The 17,331-nt window shown below is 37.3% G+C and overlaps 4 protein-coding genes across 10 annotated transcripts in view; 2 read left to right on the top strand and 2 right to left on the bottom strand.

Annotated features, from left to right (window-relative positions):
- Positions 1 to 79: 79 nt before the first annotated feature.
- On the bottom strand, positions 80 to 3,256 carry Uvrag (UV-resistance associated gene). Of its 5 annotated transcripts, none has more exons than XM_064358815.1 (9): positions 3,013 to 3,256; positions 2,825 to 2,965; positions 2,586 to 2,775; positions 2,008 to 2,534; positions 1,718 to 1,886; positions 1,435 to 1,668; positions 1,223 to 1,388; positions 771 to 1,174; positions 80 to 574 (listed from the first exon to the last, which is right to left on the bottom strand). In XM_064358815.1, exons 2-9 carry the CDS (start codon positions 2,897 to 2,899, stop codon positions 192 to 194), a joined length of 2,148 nt encoding a protein of 715 aa, XP_064214885.1. In that variant the 5' UTR covers positions 2,900 to 2,965; positions 3,013 to 3,256; the 3' UTR covers positions 80 to 191. The 5 variants fall into 5 exon arrangements, with proteins under 5 accessions (XP_064214885.1, XP_064214881.1, XP_064214880.1 ...); XM_064358811.1 differs by having other exon boundaries at positions 80 to 577; positions 2,825 to 2,904; positions 3,013 to 3,254; XM_064358810.1 differs by having other exon boundaries at positions 80 to 577; positions 2,825 to 2,917; positions 3,013 to 3,254.
- Positions 3,257 to 3,374: 118 nt separating this feature from the next.
- On the top strand, positions 3,375 to 9,536 carry LOC660764 (Gram-negative bacteria binding protein 3). Its single transcript, XM_966970.4, has 5 exons — positions 3,375 to 3,593; positions 5,054 to 5,502; positions 5,552 to 6,086; positions 9,039 to 9,190; positions 9,238 to 9,536. Exons 1-5 carry the CDS (start codon positions 3,473 to 3,475, stop codon positions 9,424 to 9,426), a joined length of 1,446 nt encoding a protein of 481 aa, XP_972063.1. The 5' UTR covers positions 3,375 to 3,472; the 3' UTR covers positions 9,427 to 9,536.
- Positions 9,422 to 17,331, bottom strand: part of LOC107397693 (uncharacterized protein) — a 36,283-nt gene continuing 28,373 nt past the window's right edge. The window contains exons 1-5 of one of the 3 annotated variants that reach the window (XM_015978730.2): positions 14,223 to 14,349; positions 10,870 to 11,604; positions 10,682 to 10,820; positions 10,210 to 10,638; positions 9,422 to 10,163 (exon numbers count right to left, since the gene is read on the bottom strand). In XM_015978730.2, coding sequence (XP_015834216.1) covers positions 9,546 to 10,163; positions 10,210 to 10,638; positions 10,682 to 10,820; positions 10,870 to 11,588 — 1,905 coding nt within the window. In that variant the 5' untranslated portion in view covers positions 11,589 to 11,604; positions 14,223 to 14,349 and the 3' untranslated portion in view covers positions 9,422 to 9,545. Of the gene's footprint in view, positions 10,164 to 10,209; positions 10,639 to 10,681; positions 10,821 to 10,869; positions 11,605 to 14,222; positions 14,350 to 17,331 lie in introns of those variants that run through there. The other 2 variants (XM_015978731.2, XM_064358820.1) reach the window with 2 other exon arrangements.
- LOC660869 (sarcoplasmic reticulum histidine-rich calcium-binding protein) lies at positions 14,544 to 15,693 on the top strand. Its single transcript, XM_015978733.2, has 3 exons — positions 14,544 to 14,687; positions 14,739 to 15,398; positions 15,444 to 15,693. Exons 1-3 carry the CDS (start codon positions 14,683 to 14,685, stop codon positions 15,523 to 15,525), a joined length of 747 nt encoding a protein of 248 aa, XP_015834219.1. The 5' UTR covers positions 14,544 to 14,682; the 3' UTR covers positions 15,526 to 15,693.

Raw genomic sequence — 17,331 nt, forward strand, 5'->3', positions numbered from 1 at the left:
CCGGCAAGGTTAACTTTACACCTTACTCATTGACCCGGTGGAGGTACAAGTTGGCAGCAATGTTGGGGAAAAACAGAAGTAAAATGGAATAAATATTTATTGTGTAAATTCATTTGAAATAAACAATAACTTCTCTAAGTGAAAACAAGGATGTATTAAATAATAAAATCTTAAATAATTCGATAAAACAATCACAAGTTCGGTTTCGGCTTAACCAAGTTGAACGATTTCGTGGTACGCAATGCGTCCGTCCTTGCCATCAGCGGACTATCGACACTTTGTACTGCAATCTCGGGGAATTTTTCACACGTTTCCTTGCTGCAACATTCGGAGGAGGTGCCGTTTTTCATCCATTTTTCCAAAAGTTCCGTCTGACTGTCGTCCATTTTGCGGATTTCCGGGTCGGACATGTCTCCTGGCTTGTCCCCGTTTAAATTACCCGCCAAATCTGCCAAATCTACAGAGGGGTCAAGCAAATCCGTCCCTTGCTCAATCGCTTCCTCGCTAGTATCACAGTTTTTGGTATTTTCGTCCACGACGCCTTGTTTTATGACGATTGACGCGCTGGCCTCGTCTGCTGGGGAAGTACCTTGCTTTCAAACATTTTGACCAAAGTGGGCTTAAGTTGGCAACGCCAACTAGATTGTCAAGTGACTGACGTTGCCACTTTAGTCATAGACAACTATGATTTTTTTTTGAGTATATGAGTTTTCAGTTTGACATAAACTCCTTATTATGCTACACCTTTGAAAAAATAAAATACAATATACCTGTTTTTTTCGAAGCGATGTAATTCTTGAAGGAATCCGACGTGATCTGCTTATTCATGAAAGCCTCCGGAATGGCCAAAATCTCGCTTAAGCCCGGCCCACACTCACTACTCCTTAAAACCCTACTTTTTTTCGGGCACTCGAGACATTTCTCCTCGCTAATTTTCACTTCCGGTCCCCGATGACACTCAACTTCCGCATTCAAACCTAAACTAATCGTAACCAAAGGTAGGGTTTCCCTACAGTCGCGCCCTTCAAGGAAAGTCAGTAGATTCGGCAACGTCGCTTTCAATTCAGGGGTGTGCATAAAATACAGCCACCGCAATTGCGCTATGTTTTTGTTTAATAAATAGACAGCGTAAGTGAATTGAATTTTTTCTTTGCCTTTGGTGAAGAGGGGAAAGCTAGAATTGGGTAAAATTAGCAAAGGCTGGGTTGCCACATTCTCGTACTCTCGCTCGCGGTCGGGTAAAATCGGCGACACGTGATCGGTGATGTATGACCTTGACCCGTAATGCGTCATCGGGTAACGTAAGGGCACTTGCAAGAACGTGGAAGTCATCAGTAACACGTGGGTGATGTAACCCAAAGCCACAGAAATGCCCAAATCGGAGCAGTCTGGTAACACTGCGTCACAATCGAAATGTGAAAAAGTACTACCAACCTGACAAAATGTCCGAATTCGGGAGGTAAATCCCATGAATTGTGTATTTCTTTTCTGAGACTTGTTGTATCGGATAGATGAATAACAACTGTTGGAGTAATTGTCTGCGACGTTGGTGCAATTGTGTGTACAAAGTCATCAATAACTCCTGACTGCAAGCCATGTCTTTTTTCATTTTTCGCAACTGTTCACTCTCACGGCTCAGTTTGTAGTAGTTATCCATTAATTCCATGTCTGTGTCAAAATGCGAATAAAATGGTACATTTTATTGTTACCAACTTACTTGTTTTCTCGTTAAGTTCTACCAACTCCTTTAGTTTGTTTTTGAAACGCCGAATCAAGGCGGATTTTTTATCGCGCTCTTGCGATAGTAATTTGCTACGGAATTTTTCAATCTCGATTTCATTTCGCATCTTTTCCATTTCTTTTCTCTGCATTTTGGTCGGTTTTTGCTGAAAATATTTTCAGTTGGCACTTGTGGTGACGCGGATCACGTGACTTTAAATAATTTTTAAAGTGAATTTGTTTCGTGTTTAATAGATAATAAGGTGGCAGTGTGGTGTTAGGGCTTACCTCCAGCATTTTATTGACCGACTTCATGGTAAGTAACTGCGGCGCGTACCTAATATTAGAGGGACTAGAAATTTGGGTACTCTCTGGAGAGTTTGTTTCAGTACTGTTGGTACCACACTTGACTTCAATTTTTTCCCTAACCACTTGCACGTCCAAGCCCTTATTTTTAATAGTGACTTGTAAACTGTGCAATTTCCTCAGTTTGTTGATATTGTAACTACCCCTAACCTCACTTTTGGCCGTTTGCACGGCCGTCTTCCTGAAAATCTGCTTATTGCCCCCCACGTCTATGACGTTAATGTTGCCCAAAAAAGGGGGCTTTTTGGGGGCCTCCTCGTTGACGGCGTGCCTACTCGTGAAAAAGCCGCCCCTTATAGAAAATATCACAGTGTTGGGGTGAAAGAAAGCTGGTTGGATTTCAGCTATTTTACTCCCTAAGTAGATGAGCCCTGATAGGTTAACCCCCCAGGTGGAGACTATGGTGTCGGGGGAGTCACCAACGTGGCGCCACACGCGCAAAACCAAGGCTAGAATTGACAAAATTGTTGTTTTTTTTTCGTATGATTTGAGTGAAGTACCGGTGGTTGACAAATTCGTCAAATTGCGTTGGTCCAGTTCGGGCCATTTAGGGTTGGCGTTTTCGATTTTATCGCTTGTGTAGAAGGGCGAACTCATCGTGGTCAAGTGGAGGGTGAAGTAGTAACTGCCCTTCTTCGGTATAGGCGGAAAATTCAAGCCGATTATTTGGTGGACATGACGTAGACGGTACTAGATATTTTAAGGGGGTTATCAATTTCTAGAGTCTGGGGTTGGTTACCTGTTGTGTTACTAAGGGGGTCCATTGTCGACTCCTCTGTCGCCCCAATAAACTGTCCGACAGGGTGAGATTCATGACATCTGAAACAATTTACTGCTTGCTTTGACATATCATGTTTCTTTGAGGTTATGTTGTCTAGATCTAGATGTCAAAGTTTACGTCCATAATGAAAAAATAATTATTCTTACCATTTCTACAATAATTAAGTTAAGTCACTTTGGTACTGACGGTTGTAAACACTTTAATTAATCACTAATTATAATTAATGACAAGTATCAACAACAACGCATCATGGATTTTGTCTTGTATGGAATTTGGTGTATGGAACAGGTCCGGTTTTGGGCAAATTCGGCCCGCACTGATTTTGAAGGAAACCAACACAAATTTGCTACAGTAAATTAGGTTTTCTGGTCATTGTCATTTGTAACACGTTGATAATAAATGATGCAATAATAACCTTATCTTGACGAAATAATTTCCCATTTCCAAAAATCCCATCCTGCTGATTGAGGAAGAACTTTTCGATTGGTGCGCGTCTTGTGGAATTCCCAATAACCTTGTGATCTCTCTTTCTTGATACCGTTTGCTTCAATAACAACGGGAAAAGCATTATTATTTAGTCATTGTGCGTTTGTCGCAAGAGTAAAAATGAAAGAATTCTCCTTTGTAGTAGTGTTTTATTTCATAACATTAAGTTTAGCTGAGTTTGAAGTTCCGGATGCTTTGGTTGAGGTTTTTCAACCACAAGGCTTACGAGTTTCGATTCCAGGTGAGCAGATAACCAGTTTTCACTTTTTTAGGCAACAAAATAAGCAAGACACTTATTTTATTTTATAATTATACATTGTAAAAATTAATGGTAAGATCACGAAATATTTAAATGAAAATGAAATAGGTAGAAAAAATACAGGTGGGTAATTAACGACAATCTAAACACATATTCCTATAAAATAATTTTATATTTTATCTTGATTGTTGGCCGAAATAAATAAATTCATGCAAGAACAACGACCTACTTGATTATTTTTTTCTCGAAAAAAAATATTTTTTATTTGCAAAAATCTCACAAATTTTACAAAGTAGACCCCACAAATCCTATATCTACAAAAAGCTTATAAAAAACATGGTATTATGCAATAAAATATAGAATATTGCATTTGAACAAATCGAGTTATTGCCATTTTCATAAAATCATAGTAGGCGTTGGAATAGAGACTCCGAGTTCGCCTTTATTGCAAAAAATGCGCCAAAGCTTAAGGAATTGACTGGAAAAAATTCTGAAAAGGTATCTTAAATGGTTCTGAAGATATAAATTTTTATTATGTGTTTATGCTCGACGCTATCTTGACAAATAAATTGACATGTCAGGAACTATGACAGATAAGTTTAAAAAAACACCGTTATATAGACAATTTAGTTGCGATGTCAAAAATGTAACAAAAATTTCGGGTTTTTATTAAAAAAAACAGAACATAGTTGTGTATTTTTTGGAACACCTGTATACAAATTAAAATATATTTATAATGTGCCTTACTGTAAGACCTATCGTTAAAAAAAATAAAAATCTATAGCTTGCATAGAAAAAAAGTTATGGGGCTTGCACGTCATTTCTTTACCTACTTTACGAGTAATTTGAATTAAGGTAACAATTATTTCTCTTAAGAGAAGAGGGAAGATGTAAAGAGTAAAGACTTAAACTTAAAGGACTTGAACAGAATACAATAATATAATGTATAAAAAATACTTTCTAGTTTCCATTCCCTTGTTTATTATTTTTGCTAAAATTATTTAAACAAATAAACGAAGAAAAGTCGTTAAAAATGGATGTACCTTAGTTTAATATATTATAAGATCTCTCAATTCTAAACGTTCTGAAATAGACTTCCACTAACTTTTAGACGTCGTCTGAGAACATAATATATTTAAAAAAGTTTAGGCTTTGTTATGATTTTCAATAACTACAGAAATTAAAAACCAGTCGAATAATAATAATTATTAGGTATGTTTTTAAAAAAATCGCGTTCAGAAAACAATGTTATGTATAATTGATAAAACCATTAAAACGGCTAAAATTAACGATGTAAGTGAAAACAAACTTTTTAACTTTATGTTTTTTTATTTTTACATGAAAATTTAATTCGTGACTTTAATTCCGCTTTAATTTTGTTCATTTCACTCATTAATTTAATTACTAAAATGAAAATGTATTATCTGTGGAAAATTTCGCAGACCAAGAAGGCATAAAACTCTTTGCCTTTCATGCCAAAGTCAACGAAGAAATGAACGGCCGCGAAGGCGGAACATTTTCAAGGGACATCACAAAGGCTAAACACGGCCGTTGGACTTTTTACGATCCTTACGCAAAACTAAAAATTGGAGACACGATTTATTACTGGACTTATGTTGACTATTTTGACGGAAAAAATAAACTAGGTTACACAAAAGACGATCAAGAATTTGTAGTCAGACAATTACTAGACAAAGAAAAGTCTCCTGCAAACCCACCGGTCAAAAAACCAGAACCTGAAATAGAAGAAAGACTGCCCAGTGGCTGTAAAGCAAGCGCAACAATCAGCAAACAGAAAAAAATGTGTAAAGGAGAGGAAATCTTTAACGAAAATTTCGAAAACTTGAAACCAGAGTTGTGGAACCGCGAAATCAAATATGCCGGAAAACCGGTACAAAATTTCTAAAAACAAAGCCCAAAATTTTGACCGTTACTTTTAGGACTTTGAATTTGTTTTATACACCGACCGGAAGGAAATTTTATCAGTGAACAACAACGAGCTTACAATACGTCCAATTTTTACCGAACAACTGTTCGGAAAAGAATTCGTGAGTTACGAACATGAACTAGATCTCGGTGAAAAATGTACCGGAATCCACGGCACCACCGACTGTGTACAAAAAGCCGACGCTTTTTTAATCCTTCCTCCGGTGGCTTCCGGTCGCGTTAACACCAAAGACAAGTGGTCTTTTAAATTTGGAAAAATCGAAATCAAGGCCAAATTGCCCAAAGGCGATTGGATTTACCCCCAATTGTTCCTGAATCCGGTGAGTGAGGAGTACGGCTCGGATTACGCCTCCGGGCAAATCCGGGTCGCTTTCCTCCCCGGAAACCAAGCAATGGCGCAACAATTGTACGGCGGGTGTGTTCTGGGACCCACCACTGCTGCAAGGAATTACGCCTTGAAAGTAATTCGTAAAACTGATGGCTTGTGGAGCGATGATTATCATAAGTTTACCGCAGTTTGGAAGCCAGGTAAATTTTGAGCGAAGTTTTTTTATCACCTTTTCCTACACCTAAACTACGGATATGTAAAAGTTAGGATGTGAAACGACGCACAAATAAAATGTTCCCCTGTCCTCGATAGTTCCGTTAATGTCGCCAGAGAGCGCAGTTGTTCCATTCCGTCTGTTTTCAGAGCAAGTTGAAAAATGATTGAGTGTTTCTAACGTAGAATGACCGGCGGAATCCAAATTTGCAAGAATCAACTCGCTACGACTAACCGTTCGGAAAATATCGGCAAAAATTTAGCCTTGCCAAAATTTTTCGAAACCAAATAGTCTTCATTATTTTCTTTCTATTCGGGGTTATGTCCTTAGAATTAAGTGTTTCCAACGTAGAATGACCGGCGGAATCCAAATTTGCAAAAATCAACTCGCTACGACTAACCTTTCTGAAAATATCGGCAAAAATTTAGCCTTGTCAAAATTTTTCGAAACCAAATAGTCTTCATTATTTTCCTTCTATTCGGGGTTATGTCCTTAGAATTGAGTGTTTCGAACGTAGAATGACCGGCGGAATCCAAATTTGCAAGAATTAACTCGCTACGACTAACCCTTCTGGAAATATCGGCAAAAATTTAGCCTTGTCAAAATTTTTCGAAACCAAATAGTCTTCATTATTTTCATTCTATTCGGTGTTATGTCCTTAGAATTGAGTGTTTCCAATGTAGAATGACCGGCGGAATCCAAATTTGCACGAATCAACTCGCTACGACTAACCATTCTGAAAATATCGGCAAAAATATAGCCTTGTCAAAATTTTTCGAAACCAAATAGTCTTCATTATTTTCGTTCTAATCGGAGTTATGTCCTTAGAATTGAGTGTTTCTAACGTAGAATGACCGACGGAATCCAAATTTGCAAGAATCAACTCGCTACGACTAACCGTTCTAAAAATATCGGCAAAAAATTAGCCTTGTCAAAATTTTTCGAAACCAAATAGTCTTTATTATTTTCGTTATATTCGGGGTTATGTCTTTAGAATTGAGTGTTTCTAACGTAGAATGACCGGCGGAATCCAAATTTGCAAGAATCAAATTGCTACGACTAACCGTTCTGAAAATGTCGGCAAAAATTTAGCCTTGTCAAAATTTTTCGAAACCAAATAGTCTTCATTATTTTCGTTATATTCGGGGTTATGTCCTTAGAATTGAGTGTTTCTAATGTAGAATGACCGACGGAATCCAAATTTGCAAGAATCAACTCGCTACGACTAACCGTTCTGAAAATGTCGGCAAAAATTTAGCCTTGTCAAAATTTTTCGAAACCAAATAGTCTTCATTATTTTCATTCTATTCGGGGTTATGTCCTTAAAATTGAGTGTTTTCAACGTAGAATGACCGGCGGAATCCAAATTTGCAAGAATCATCTGGCTACGACTAACTGTTCAGAAAATATCGGCAAAAATTTAGCCTTGTCAAAATTTATCGAAACCAAATAGTCTTCATTATTTTCGTTCTATTTGGGGTTATATCCTTAGAATTGAGTGTTTCTAACGTAGAATGACCGACGGAATCCAAATTTGCAAGAATCAACTCGCTACGACTAACCGTTCTGAAAATATCGGCAAAAATTTAGCCTTGTCAAAATTTTTCGAGACCAAATAGTCTTCATTATTTTCCTTCTATTCGGGGTTATGTCCTTAGAATTAAGTGTTTCTAACGTAGAATGACCGGCGGAATCCAAATTTGCAAGAATCAACTCGCTGTGACTAATCCTTCTGAAAATATCGGCAAAAATTTAGCCTTGTCAAAATTTATCGAAACCAAATAGTCTTCATTATTTTCGTTCTATTTGGGGTTATATCCTTAGAATTGAGTGTTTCTAACGTAGAATGACCGACGGAATCCAAATTTGCAAGAATCAACTCGCTACGACTAACCGTTCTGAAAATGTCGGCAAAAATTTAGCCTTGTCAAAATTTTTCGAAACCAAATAGTCTTCATTATTTTCATTCTATTCGGTGTTATGTCCTTAGAATTGAGTGTTTCTAACGTAGAATGACCGGCGAAATCCATATTTGCAAGAGTCAACTCGCTACGACTAACTGTTCAGAAAATATCGGCAAAAATTTAGCCTTGTCAAAATTTATCGAAACCAATTAGTCTTCATTATTTTCGTTCTATTTGGGGTTATGTCCTCAGAGTTGAGTGTTTCTAACGTAGAATGACCGGCGGAATCCAAATTTGCAAGAATCAACTCGCTACGACTAACCATTCTGAAAATATCGGCAAAAATTTAGCCTTGTCAAAATTTTTCGAGACCAAATAGTCTTCATTATTTTCCTTCTGTTTGGGGTTATGTCTTTAGAATTGAGTGTTTATAACGTAGAATGACCGGCGGAATCCAAATTAGCAAGAATCAACTCGCAACGACTAACCGTTCTGAAAATATCTGCAAAAAATTAGCCTTGTCAAAATTTTTCGAAACCAAATAGTCTTCATTATTTTCGTTATATTCGGGGTTATGTCCTTAGAATTGAGTGTTTCGAACGTAGAATGACCGGGGGAATCCAAATTTGCATGTATTTGTGTAACGGTTGATATATATAACAAACAAAAAAATACAGGCAGATAGAGAATTAAATTCTCAATAGTAAGATGTACACATAATACAGTAAACTGTATTTAAAAAAATTTCAAACTTTTACCAGTTTGCACTCTGTCTCATATTTTTCAAAACGCTACAAATACGGTTACAGATGGAGGAAAAATGTTAGAAAGAAAGTTGTAGAGAATTAAATTAAATTAAAGTATAACGCTCAAAGCGCCCTCATTTTACTCTGCCGTACTATTTCTTCGGGTTCAGAAAATCCTGCGATTTTGTACCTCGTTTCGTCTCCTAAGTTATATTCCTCCGTAACCTAAACTGAACAGTTTTTAAGTTACTTACACTTTACTTTTAAAATTTAAAATTTTGGTTATAGACCAAATTACTCTCAGCGTTGACGACCAAGTTTACGGCTACATTGAGCCTCCTCGTGGGGGTTTTGTTAGCGACTTCCAAAATTTAGGATTAGACTTTGAAATTGTCGAAAGATGGCGCAACGGCACTTCCTTCGCACCATTTGACAAAGAGGTGGAATTTCATTTAAGCTAAAAGTAGACTTCAGTGGCTATTTACAGATGTATCTGTCAATCGGTGTGGGAGTCGGGGGTCATTGTTTCGAAGATCGCAGCGATGGCAGCAAGCCATGGAAAAACAGCGACCCCAAAGGCCAGAAAAACTTCTACAAAGCTTCCGCTCAATGGTTGCCAACTTGGGATAATTCGAGCGTGTTAAAAGTGGACTATGTGAAAATATGGGCCCTTTGATTTTTTTTACACAACTTTATTAAATTATTCGAATTACACAAAATATTGTATTGCCATATAAAAACAATTGCAAAAATATTACAGCACAATAATACTTGTTTTGTACAAAAGTTTGTACTTTACTCGGAGCCCCGCCCATCGGACGTTTCCCCCTCCTCTCGCCCCTCCCCGTACGTCGCATGCAACGCATCTAGTTTGCTGACCATGGCCTCCCCTCTACTCGTCGTGCTCGTCACTTGTTTCACCAAGCTACTGCATTGGCTTTCCAAGCGCAGCAATCTTTCTTCACGTGCGTCAGTTGTCTTTTCTTCGAAATCATCTTCACTCGAAGATTCTTTATCGTCACTGTAGCCACTCTCGATGCTGTTGTTGGAATCATCGCCTCCTCCGTTTTTACGCGAAGCGAACTCGATTCGCAACTGTTCCCATTGTTTTTCCGTATTGGAGTTTTTCTCTCTGGCTTCTTGCCACTTTTCTCGGCTGTATTCCAGCTCGCCTTTGAGTTCGGTCAAGAGTTTGCGTTTTTGGGCAAGTTCGTACCGGAGGATTTTTTCTTGCGTGTGGAGGAGTTCGTGCTTCTTCTGGAGTTTGCCCACCACGTGCCAGGTCTCGGAGAGCTCGTGCGAGACCAGCTCCAGGCGCTTCTCCTGCTCTTGGAGGCGGCCCTCCAGGTGCGTGTTGAGCTGCTTGAGGCGGTTGGTTTCACGCTCGAGCGACTTTTTCTCCATAATCAAGTTCTTGAAGAAATTCGTCAACTTGGAGATCTAGTTACTGGAGACTTACCTTCAGTCGGATAAAGGTCTGGCTGACGCTCAAGACCAAGTGGGGGCCCTTTGGCCCCTCCACCACCTTGTAGCAGGGGTTTTCACTCGTGGAGTTGTCACAGGTCGTGGGGGCACTCTGATGACTCAAAAGCTCAATCAGGACTTTCCACACTTTTGGCAAATTTTCAACAATTTCAGACGCGCTGTTCACCTGATTGGGCGTTTCCGGGTTTGTTTTTGACGCTTCTTCTTCCTCCTCCAAGTCCTTGGAGTCGCTCACTTCGCTCACTAGGTCCAACAAAACCTTCGGGAGAGCTGACACTTGATTGGACTCCTCGTTCACGGCAATGTCCTGGAGGAGGTGATGGTTCTCCTCCAACAGCTTGATGAGTTTGTCGATGTCGATCTCTTGGTTGTTTTTGAAACCAAGGAGGATTTGGGAGAACAACTGCAAAAATTAATCCGACCATTCGCTTAAACAACTCACTTACTTGATTTATAACGGACAGTTCGGCCTGGTATTGGCGACACTCAGCTTTGGTCAAACCCAAATTTGATTCAAGACTTTTGATCTCGTCGTATTTCTTCGAATTATCTTCCTCAAGCCTGGCCAAATTCTCCTCAAGCTCGCTACAACCAAACCATTGCAAATCTTCAAGTTACGACCAGACACACTTACGAATTTTTGTTCTTCTCGTCTTGTAAATCAATCTTCACCTCTTCTAGCAGTTTCTTCATTTCTTCCTTCTGTTTCTTATCGGCGCGTTGCCGCTCTTCGTAGAAAATCCGCAAGTTACGGATATTCTGCAGCTGTTTTTCGTACTCAGCCTTCAAGTCCTGCGACAAAACCTTCAGTTCCTTTCCAGCCAACGAGGCTTCAATTTCTTTGATTTTTTCGCGCATTTCTTTAAGTTGCGCCTCTCGAATCATCAACATTTGCTTGGAAACACTCACAACGTCCTTCAGAGCGACAACGTGGGCCTTGTAATCCTGTCTCTCCTTTTCAAAATCCACAACTTCACTGTTCAAATTTTGGATGTCCTTCTGTAGTGTCGCGATTGTCATCTTCAATTCGAGATTATTCCGTTTGATTTCTTCCAAGTCGTTCGGACCGCATGTTTTCTTCAATTCTTCGTTTTCTTGCGTCAAACGCTTGACTTCGTCACGCAAATCCTGCATTTCTTTCCGTTTCTCGGCGATTATCTGTCTACGTTTCTCGTGCTTTCGCGCTAGTTCTAGCTTGAACTCGTCCAGTTCTTCCTTGTGGCGTTGCTGACGATCGGCTGGAGTTTCTTCAATTGGTTCAACAACTTCCACACTTTTATTATCAACTGAAGATTTGTTGTTACTCCACCACACATCCTCTTCGTGTTCTGGTGCACTGCGCGTGTTACCCATTGTGACTAAGACGTTTCTGGCGAGCAGAAAAATTTGCAGTGAGAGTCTGAGTTGGTTTTATTTTTAAACGACAACTCACTCAAAAAATAAACGATATCAAAGTGTATTCCAAGAGACTCTGCGTGTTATTATCAAAGGTTATTATTAGAGTTTCGGCGAAACTTGACCATTGGCTTTGCCAACAGGTTCACGTGGTGGTTTGAACAATTACACAGCGCATTTTTAAATATAACACACAGTGGACTTGGACATTGTGGTGCGTCGTTGGTTTGAACTGATTTATGGGAAAAATGGGCTTATTTTGGTAGAAATTCCCTTGGGCTGAGGCCAATGTAAATATTGTGGGTGCCAGATTTAGGAGAAAGCTTTCCATTATAGCAAAAAAAAAACTGATAAAAAACACAACTTGTACATTCCACATTTTTCATGAATTTTTTACTTTCATTTTATCAACACTTCTGACTTCGTTAAAATAAGTTTCCAATTTTTTATTTTTCAAAATGTGCTCGGAAAAACAAAATTCAAAAATTTAATTCAGATTTTATATAAGTGCGTTCGATTAAATTTATTATTATCAAAGTAGCCTGTGTAGTACCAGAAATTCAGTGATGCCAACCTAATGCCAAAATTATAGGCAATTTTTATCAGAAAGTACATAGCACAAAATACTGAAAATCTTAAAAAAATTTTTTTTTAGTAAATATATTTCAAAGAAACCTGACCTGCCCTGCCCTGACCTTGAAATTTAAAAATGATTTTAGTAATGTTAAGTTTCTTTCAAAATACACGATTCGGTTTATATTTAATGTACTTTGCAACAAAAAAGTTTTTGGGAGAAGATGACCATTTAAATTGAAGTAATTCATTGGATTCTAAAATTTCATACATTGCCAAGTAGGCAATAACTACAATTGTTAAATATTTTTTTAAGAATATTTTTCTAGTTTCTGGAGTTTAGAAAATTGAAATCGGCGAGTAATTGATTAGTAATATTATTTTTTTATCGTTATAACTTTTGATGTCCCGTCCGTAATCGCAAACATAAATTGTTCTTATTTCTTCCGTTGTTAACCAAAACCAAGAATTGTTTATTTCTACTGTCTAATTTTAATATTGTTAAAGAAAATGGAAATCAGTAAGTGAATTAATTAGTAATATTTCTTTTTTATTTTTATGACTTTTGATGTCCCGTCCGTAATCGCAAACATAAAATGTTCTTATTTTTTACGTTGTTAAACAAAACCAAGAATTTTAATTTCCACTGTCTAATTTTAATATTGTGAAAGTTTCTAATAATTAAAAGCTCTCTAAATAAATTTTTTAAAGCTATTTTCAAACACAGTTTTTTGTCCCGTCCGTCATGTGTAAACAAAAAGTAAACTAATCAGAAGTCTTTGCACATTGCGTTATTCTTCGGTTTTGTGGTATCAAAAGTTTCTACAGGTTTCACCTTTTACTTCAAAAATAGTTGTCGGAAAACTGCCTTAATTAACAAAATTTTATAACGATTATTCAACTATAAAAATGTATTTTTTGTGTCCCGTCCGTCATCAGTTTGTATTTCTTTTTCCTGCTAGTATTTCAAATTTTAAAAATGTGCCTCTAATTGTAAGTTGCAAACAATTTGACTAGTACTAAGTTCCTGTAAAGAAAAGTGCACTTCAACTAATAATATTTGTAAAAACTGAAAATAAAATCTAAAAATTTGTACAAACAGAATGGCCGTCTAATCAGAAATAAAAAATCTTCATTTTTAAAAAATCTGACCTAAAAATTAATTATTTTTTATAAGAAAAAACTGTTCCAAAAAATGAGAAATGATCAACTGTTGTAAACTTTGTAGATCATATTTATTATTGTAAGGAGCACCTGCGGGTTCAGCATTTAGGCTAAACATATAAACTTACTTTAAGTATTGGCTGTAAAATTTTCAGGGAAAGCATCGGTAAGACGTTTTTGTTTACTTTGTTATAGACAAGGATTAAAATAAAGTTTTTAAGAAAATATTTTCTAGTTTGAATTTGCAAAGAAAACAAATTATTTTAAAAAGAACCCAAACGTGTCATTTGAAGGATTTTGAAAAATCCTTTGTTCTAAAAGAGGAAGGAACATTGGCATTGCACACTTTGGTAATTTATTATCTGTAGACGTCATATCTGAACCCAAGAAACTAAAAATATGTAACAAACCAAACAAACAATTATAAGAAGTGTTTTTCTTATTGTACCCTTTGTTAATAAACAGGCGCATTGTTTTAAAACAAATATTTATGACGAAAAATTTCGTTTTGGAAGAGGCAACGAACTTAACAGATAACACAGGTATATTCATTCACCTTTTCTAAAAATATGTCAGAGAAAAGTTTCCCAATTACCCATGGTACAATAAACAAATCTCGTCTAGACTGCCACTAGCCCATGACTCAATCGCCCATAAACCGGCCTTTTTGACTCATGCCCAAGAAAAAACAACGCAACCTAATTTTGAGTTCGCCAAGGCCCTAACTGACGTCATGCCTTGGCATTGTAAAAAATAGTTATGCAATTCGGGGGAATCACTGACGTGGTCGTTGCGAAACGACTAAGCTTTAGGTCTTAGAGCAGAAATCTGTCCACAAACATCCTATTTACTTACAGCAAGATGGAAACTTACACGAACTAAACTATATAATACTAAAATTCGCACTGGCTCGACTCTGTAGCTACTTCCAACGGCTCGTATTTATAGAAATTTATTTATCGGATACGTAAGCGGTTCGGCGATCCTGTGCCAGGTTTTAAAAATACAATCACTACGTTTTTACAGCCATCTCGTTCCAACCGAGTCCCTAAATGAGGACGGAAAACCGGCAACATGAAAATTATCTAATAATTTTCAGTTTATTTTAAGTTGCGAATTGAGACGTTCGCCGATCAATGATGCCACCCTTCGACGGGAATGCGTAAATACTTTGTTTATTTTCATTGTTACAACTCAAACACACGGGATTAAAGGATTCCGGACGAAAATAGCGCCCTTATCAGAGCAAACACAGGTATCACCTTTTTTCTACTTAAGAGCAACACATTACTTTCCAACCATTTGTCGAGACAAGATGAGGTAAGTGAACGACCCGCCCCAACAAATTTAAACTTGCCGCCAAAATCGTAGGATTCTCATTTGTTGCACCCTCCTGTTCGTCTGTCTCACAATCATCCCTTCGGCCAACTGCGACAAAAAATACAAATTGAGTGAGTACAACGAACGCGATAAACGTGAGACTAGAGAAAGATACACGAAACGTGAACTCGAAGATGATCACAAGTTCAAGAAGAACAAACATAGAGGGCGCGACGAGGACGATGACGAAATAAGTGAACCCAAAGGGAAGAAATTTAGCAAAAAGAATGAAGACCGAAAGTTTGACAAGAGAAATGAAGAAGTTGCACCCAAGGGACGAAAGTACAAAAAGGACAGTCGAGACGAAGATGAAGAACGTATCAGAGTGACAAAAACGAAGATCCACGCACGCAAACTGCAAGAAAGCGCCGAAGATGACGATACTGACGAAACAGAGGAAGACGAAGTGAGCGAATCTTGCACCAAAAAGGGGAAGAATTGCCACGAAACCAATGAAGAAGATGACACTGACGAAGACGACGATGGCGAAAGTGACGAAGTTCCGCCCAAGAAGCGGATAATTTACGTGAAGAAGTTCGCCCACGAGAAGAAGAAGAACAATAAAGACAAGGAAATCGGGTCGATTTTGAAGATACACAAGAAGAACGGTGTCGATGTCACTAAAACCAAAGGAAACGGTCGCAGATTCAGGTTTGTGGTTGTTTAGCGAAACTTGAGCTTGACACCGGTTTGTAGGAAAAACAACGACGATGACGATTCGAGTGAAGAAGTGGAGCTGCCGAAGCGTCACCGCTTGCTTTACGAGGACGAGGAGTGAATTTGCCGGGTGAAGAACAAGTGCCCAAGTGGTTTAGGGAAGTTAGTCCAATTGTTGCTCAATCTTGTTATAAGGAACCTCTTCACCTTTTTGCGGAATATGGGGGGTTAGTTGTTTCCATTACTTTCATTATGTATTACGTTTTGTTACAATAAAACTTTCACTTTTTCGGTTTGTTTTTTACCGGTTTTTTCTTATCACATTCACTGGCCACTTCCTCACAATCCGACACCAAATCTCCAAATACAAAAATTTTGCACCAGTTCAATGAAAACACTTGGCTTCGGAAGATTTCTTGCATGAAAACAAAAAAAAAAACACTCACAAAGCTGAAATAGCCTTAAACACTTGATCTCAGACGATTTTTCGTTTCAAAAAGAAAAAAACTCGTTGTAGAAAAGCTGAAATTGCCTTATTCTGGCCGAAAACACAATTTATACACCAATTTAGATTAAAATATTTGATTTTGAACAATTCCTATTTAAAAACGAAAAAACTCGCTATAGAAAGGTGGAAATCGCCCTATTCTGCCCAAGAACGATTTATGTACCAGTTACAAAAAAACATTTGATTTAGGGACAATTCTTTGTTTAAAAACAGAAAAAATCGCCTTAAAAAGACTGAAATCTCACCTTATTCTGATCGGAAAAAAATTATTTGTGCACTAGTTTTGATAAAAACACTTGCTTTCTTATTATTTCTTGCTTAAAAATGAAATAAATTGGTTTGAAAAGACAGAAATCGGTTTATTTCCTCTGAGAACGACGGTGCGCAAAAATTGCTTTCGGAAGGTTGAAATCGCCTTAATCTGTCCAACTGTCGAAAAACAACGACTTATGCACTAGTTTCAATGAAAACACTTAGCTTCGGAGGATTTCTTGCGTAAAAACAAAAAAGAATCACTTTAACAATGCTGAAATAGTCTTAAACACTTAATCTCGGACGATTTTTCGTTTCAAAAAGGGAAAAAATTAATATAGAAAAGCTGAAATCGCCTTATTCTGACCGATAACACAATCTATACACCAATTTATATTAAAATATTTAATTTCGAACAATTCCGATTTAAAAACGAAAAAAAAAATCGCTATAGAAATCGCCCTATCGTGCCCAAAACTACGATTTGTGTAGCAGTTACAAGAAAAGACTTGATTTAGAAACGATTCTTTGCTTAAAAACAGAAAAAATCGTTTTTGAAAGACTGAGATCACCTTATTCTAGTCGGAAACAAATTATTTGTGCAGTAATTTTGATAAAAACACTTGCTTTCTAATTACTTCTTGCTTAAAAATTAAATAAACTGGTTTGTAAAAACAGAAATCGGTCTATTTTCTCTGAAAACTACGGTGCGCAAAAAATTGCTTCTGAAAGGCTGAAATTGTCTTAGTCTGTCCAAAAACAACGACTTATGCACCAGTTACAATGAAAACACTTGGCTATGGAGGATTCCTTGCGTAAAAACAGAAAAAAAAATACTTTAACAATACTGAAATTGCCTTAAACATTTGATCTCGGACGATTTTTCGTTTCAAAAAGGAAAAACATTCGTTGCAGAAAAGCTAAAATCGCCTTATTGTGACCGAAAACACAATCCATACACCAATTTAAATTAAAGTATTTAACTTCGAACAATTTCAATTTAAAAACAAAAAAAATCGCTATATAAAGGCGGAAATCGCCATATTATGCCCAAAAACTACGACTTGTGCACAATAAATATACACAATCTATACATCAATTTAGATTAAAGTATTTAATTTCGAATAATTTCAATTTAAAAACAAAAAAATCGCTATAGAAAAGCGG

This window comes from Tribolium castaneum, chromosome 1 (genome assembly GCF_031307605.1).
Source record: "Tribolium castaneum strain GA2 chromosome 1, icTriCast1.1, whole genome shotgun sequence".
Taxonomy (NCBI): domain Eukaryota; kingdom Metazoa; phylum Arthropoda; class Insecta; order Coleoptera; family Tenebrionidae; genus Tribolium; species Tribolium castaneum.

Bases quoted from the DNA above. Each gene is read 5' to 3' on its own strand.
- LOC660869 (XM_015978733.2), top strand. The intron at 15,399-15,443 runs GTTTGTGGTTGT...ACCGGTTTGTAG, and splicing joins GGAAACGGTCGCAGATTCAG to GAAAAACAACGACGATGACG.
- LOC660764 (XM_966970.4), top strand. From the start codon at position 3,473: ATGAAAGAATTCTCCTTTGTAGTAGTGTTTTATTTCATAACATTAAGT. The intron at 3,594-5,053 runs GTGAGCAGATAA...AAAATTTCGCAG, and splicing joins CTTACGAGTTTCGATTCCAG to ACCAAGAAGGCATAAAACTC. The intron at 6,087-9,038 runs GTAAATTTTGAG...TTTTGGTTATAG, and splicing joins TACCGCAGTTTGGAAGCCAG to ACCAAATTACTCTCAGCGTT.
- Uvrag (XM_064358811.1), bottom strand. From the start codon at position 2,899: ATGAATCTCACCCTGTCGGACAGTTTATTGGGGCGACAGAGGAGTCGA. The intron at 2,535-2,585 runs GTACTTCACTCA...TGTCAATTCTAG, and splicing joins GACGAATTTGTCAACCACCG to CCTTGGTTTTGCGCGTGTGG. The intron at 578-770 runs GTATATTGTATT...GTACTTCCCCAG, and splicing joins CATCGCTTCGAAAAAAACAG to CAGACGAGGCCAGCGCGTCA.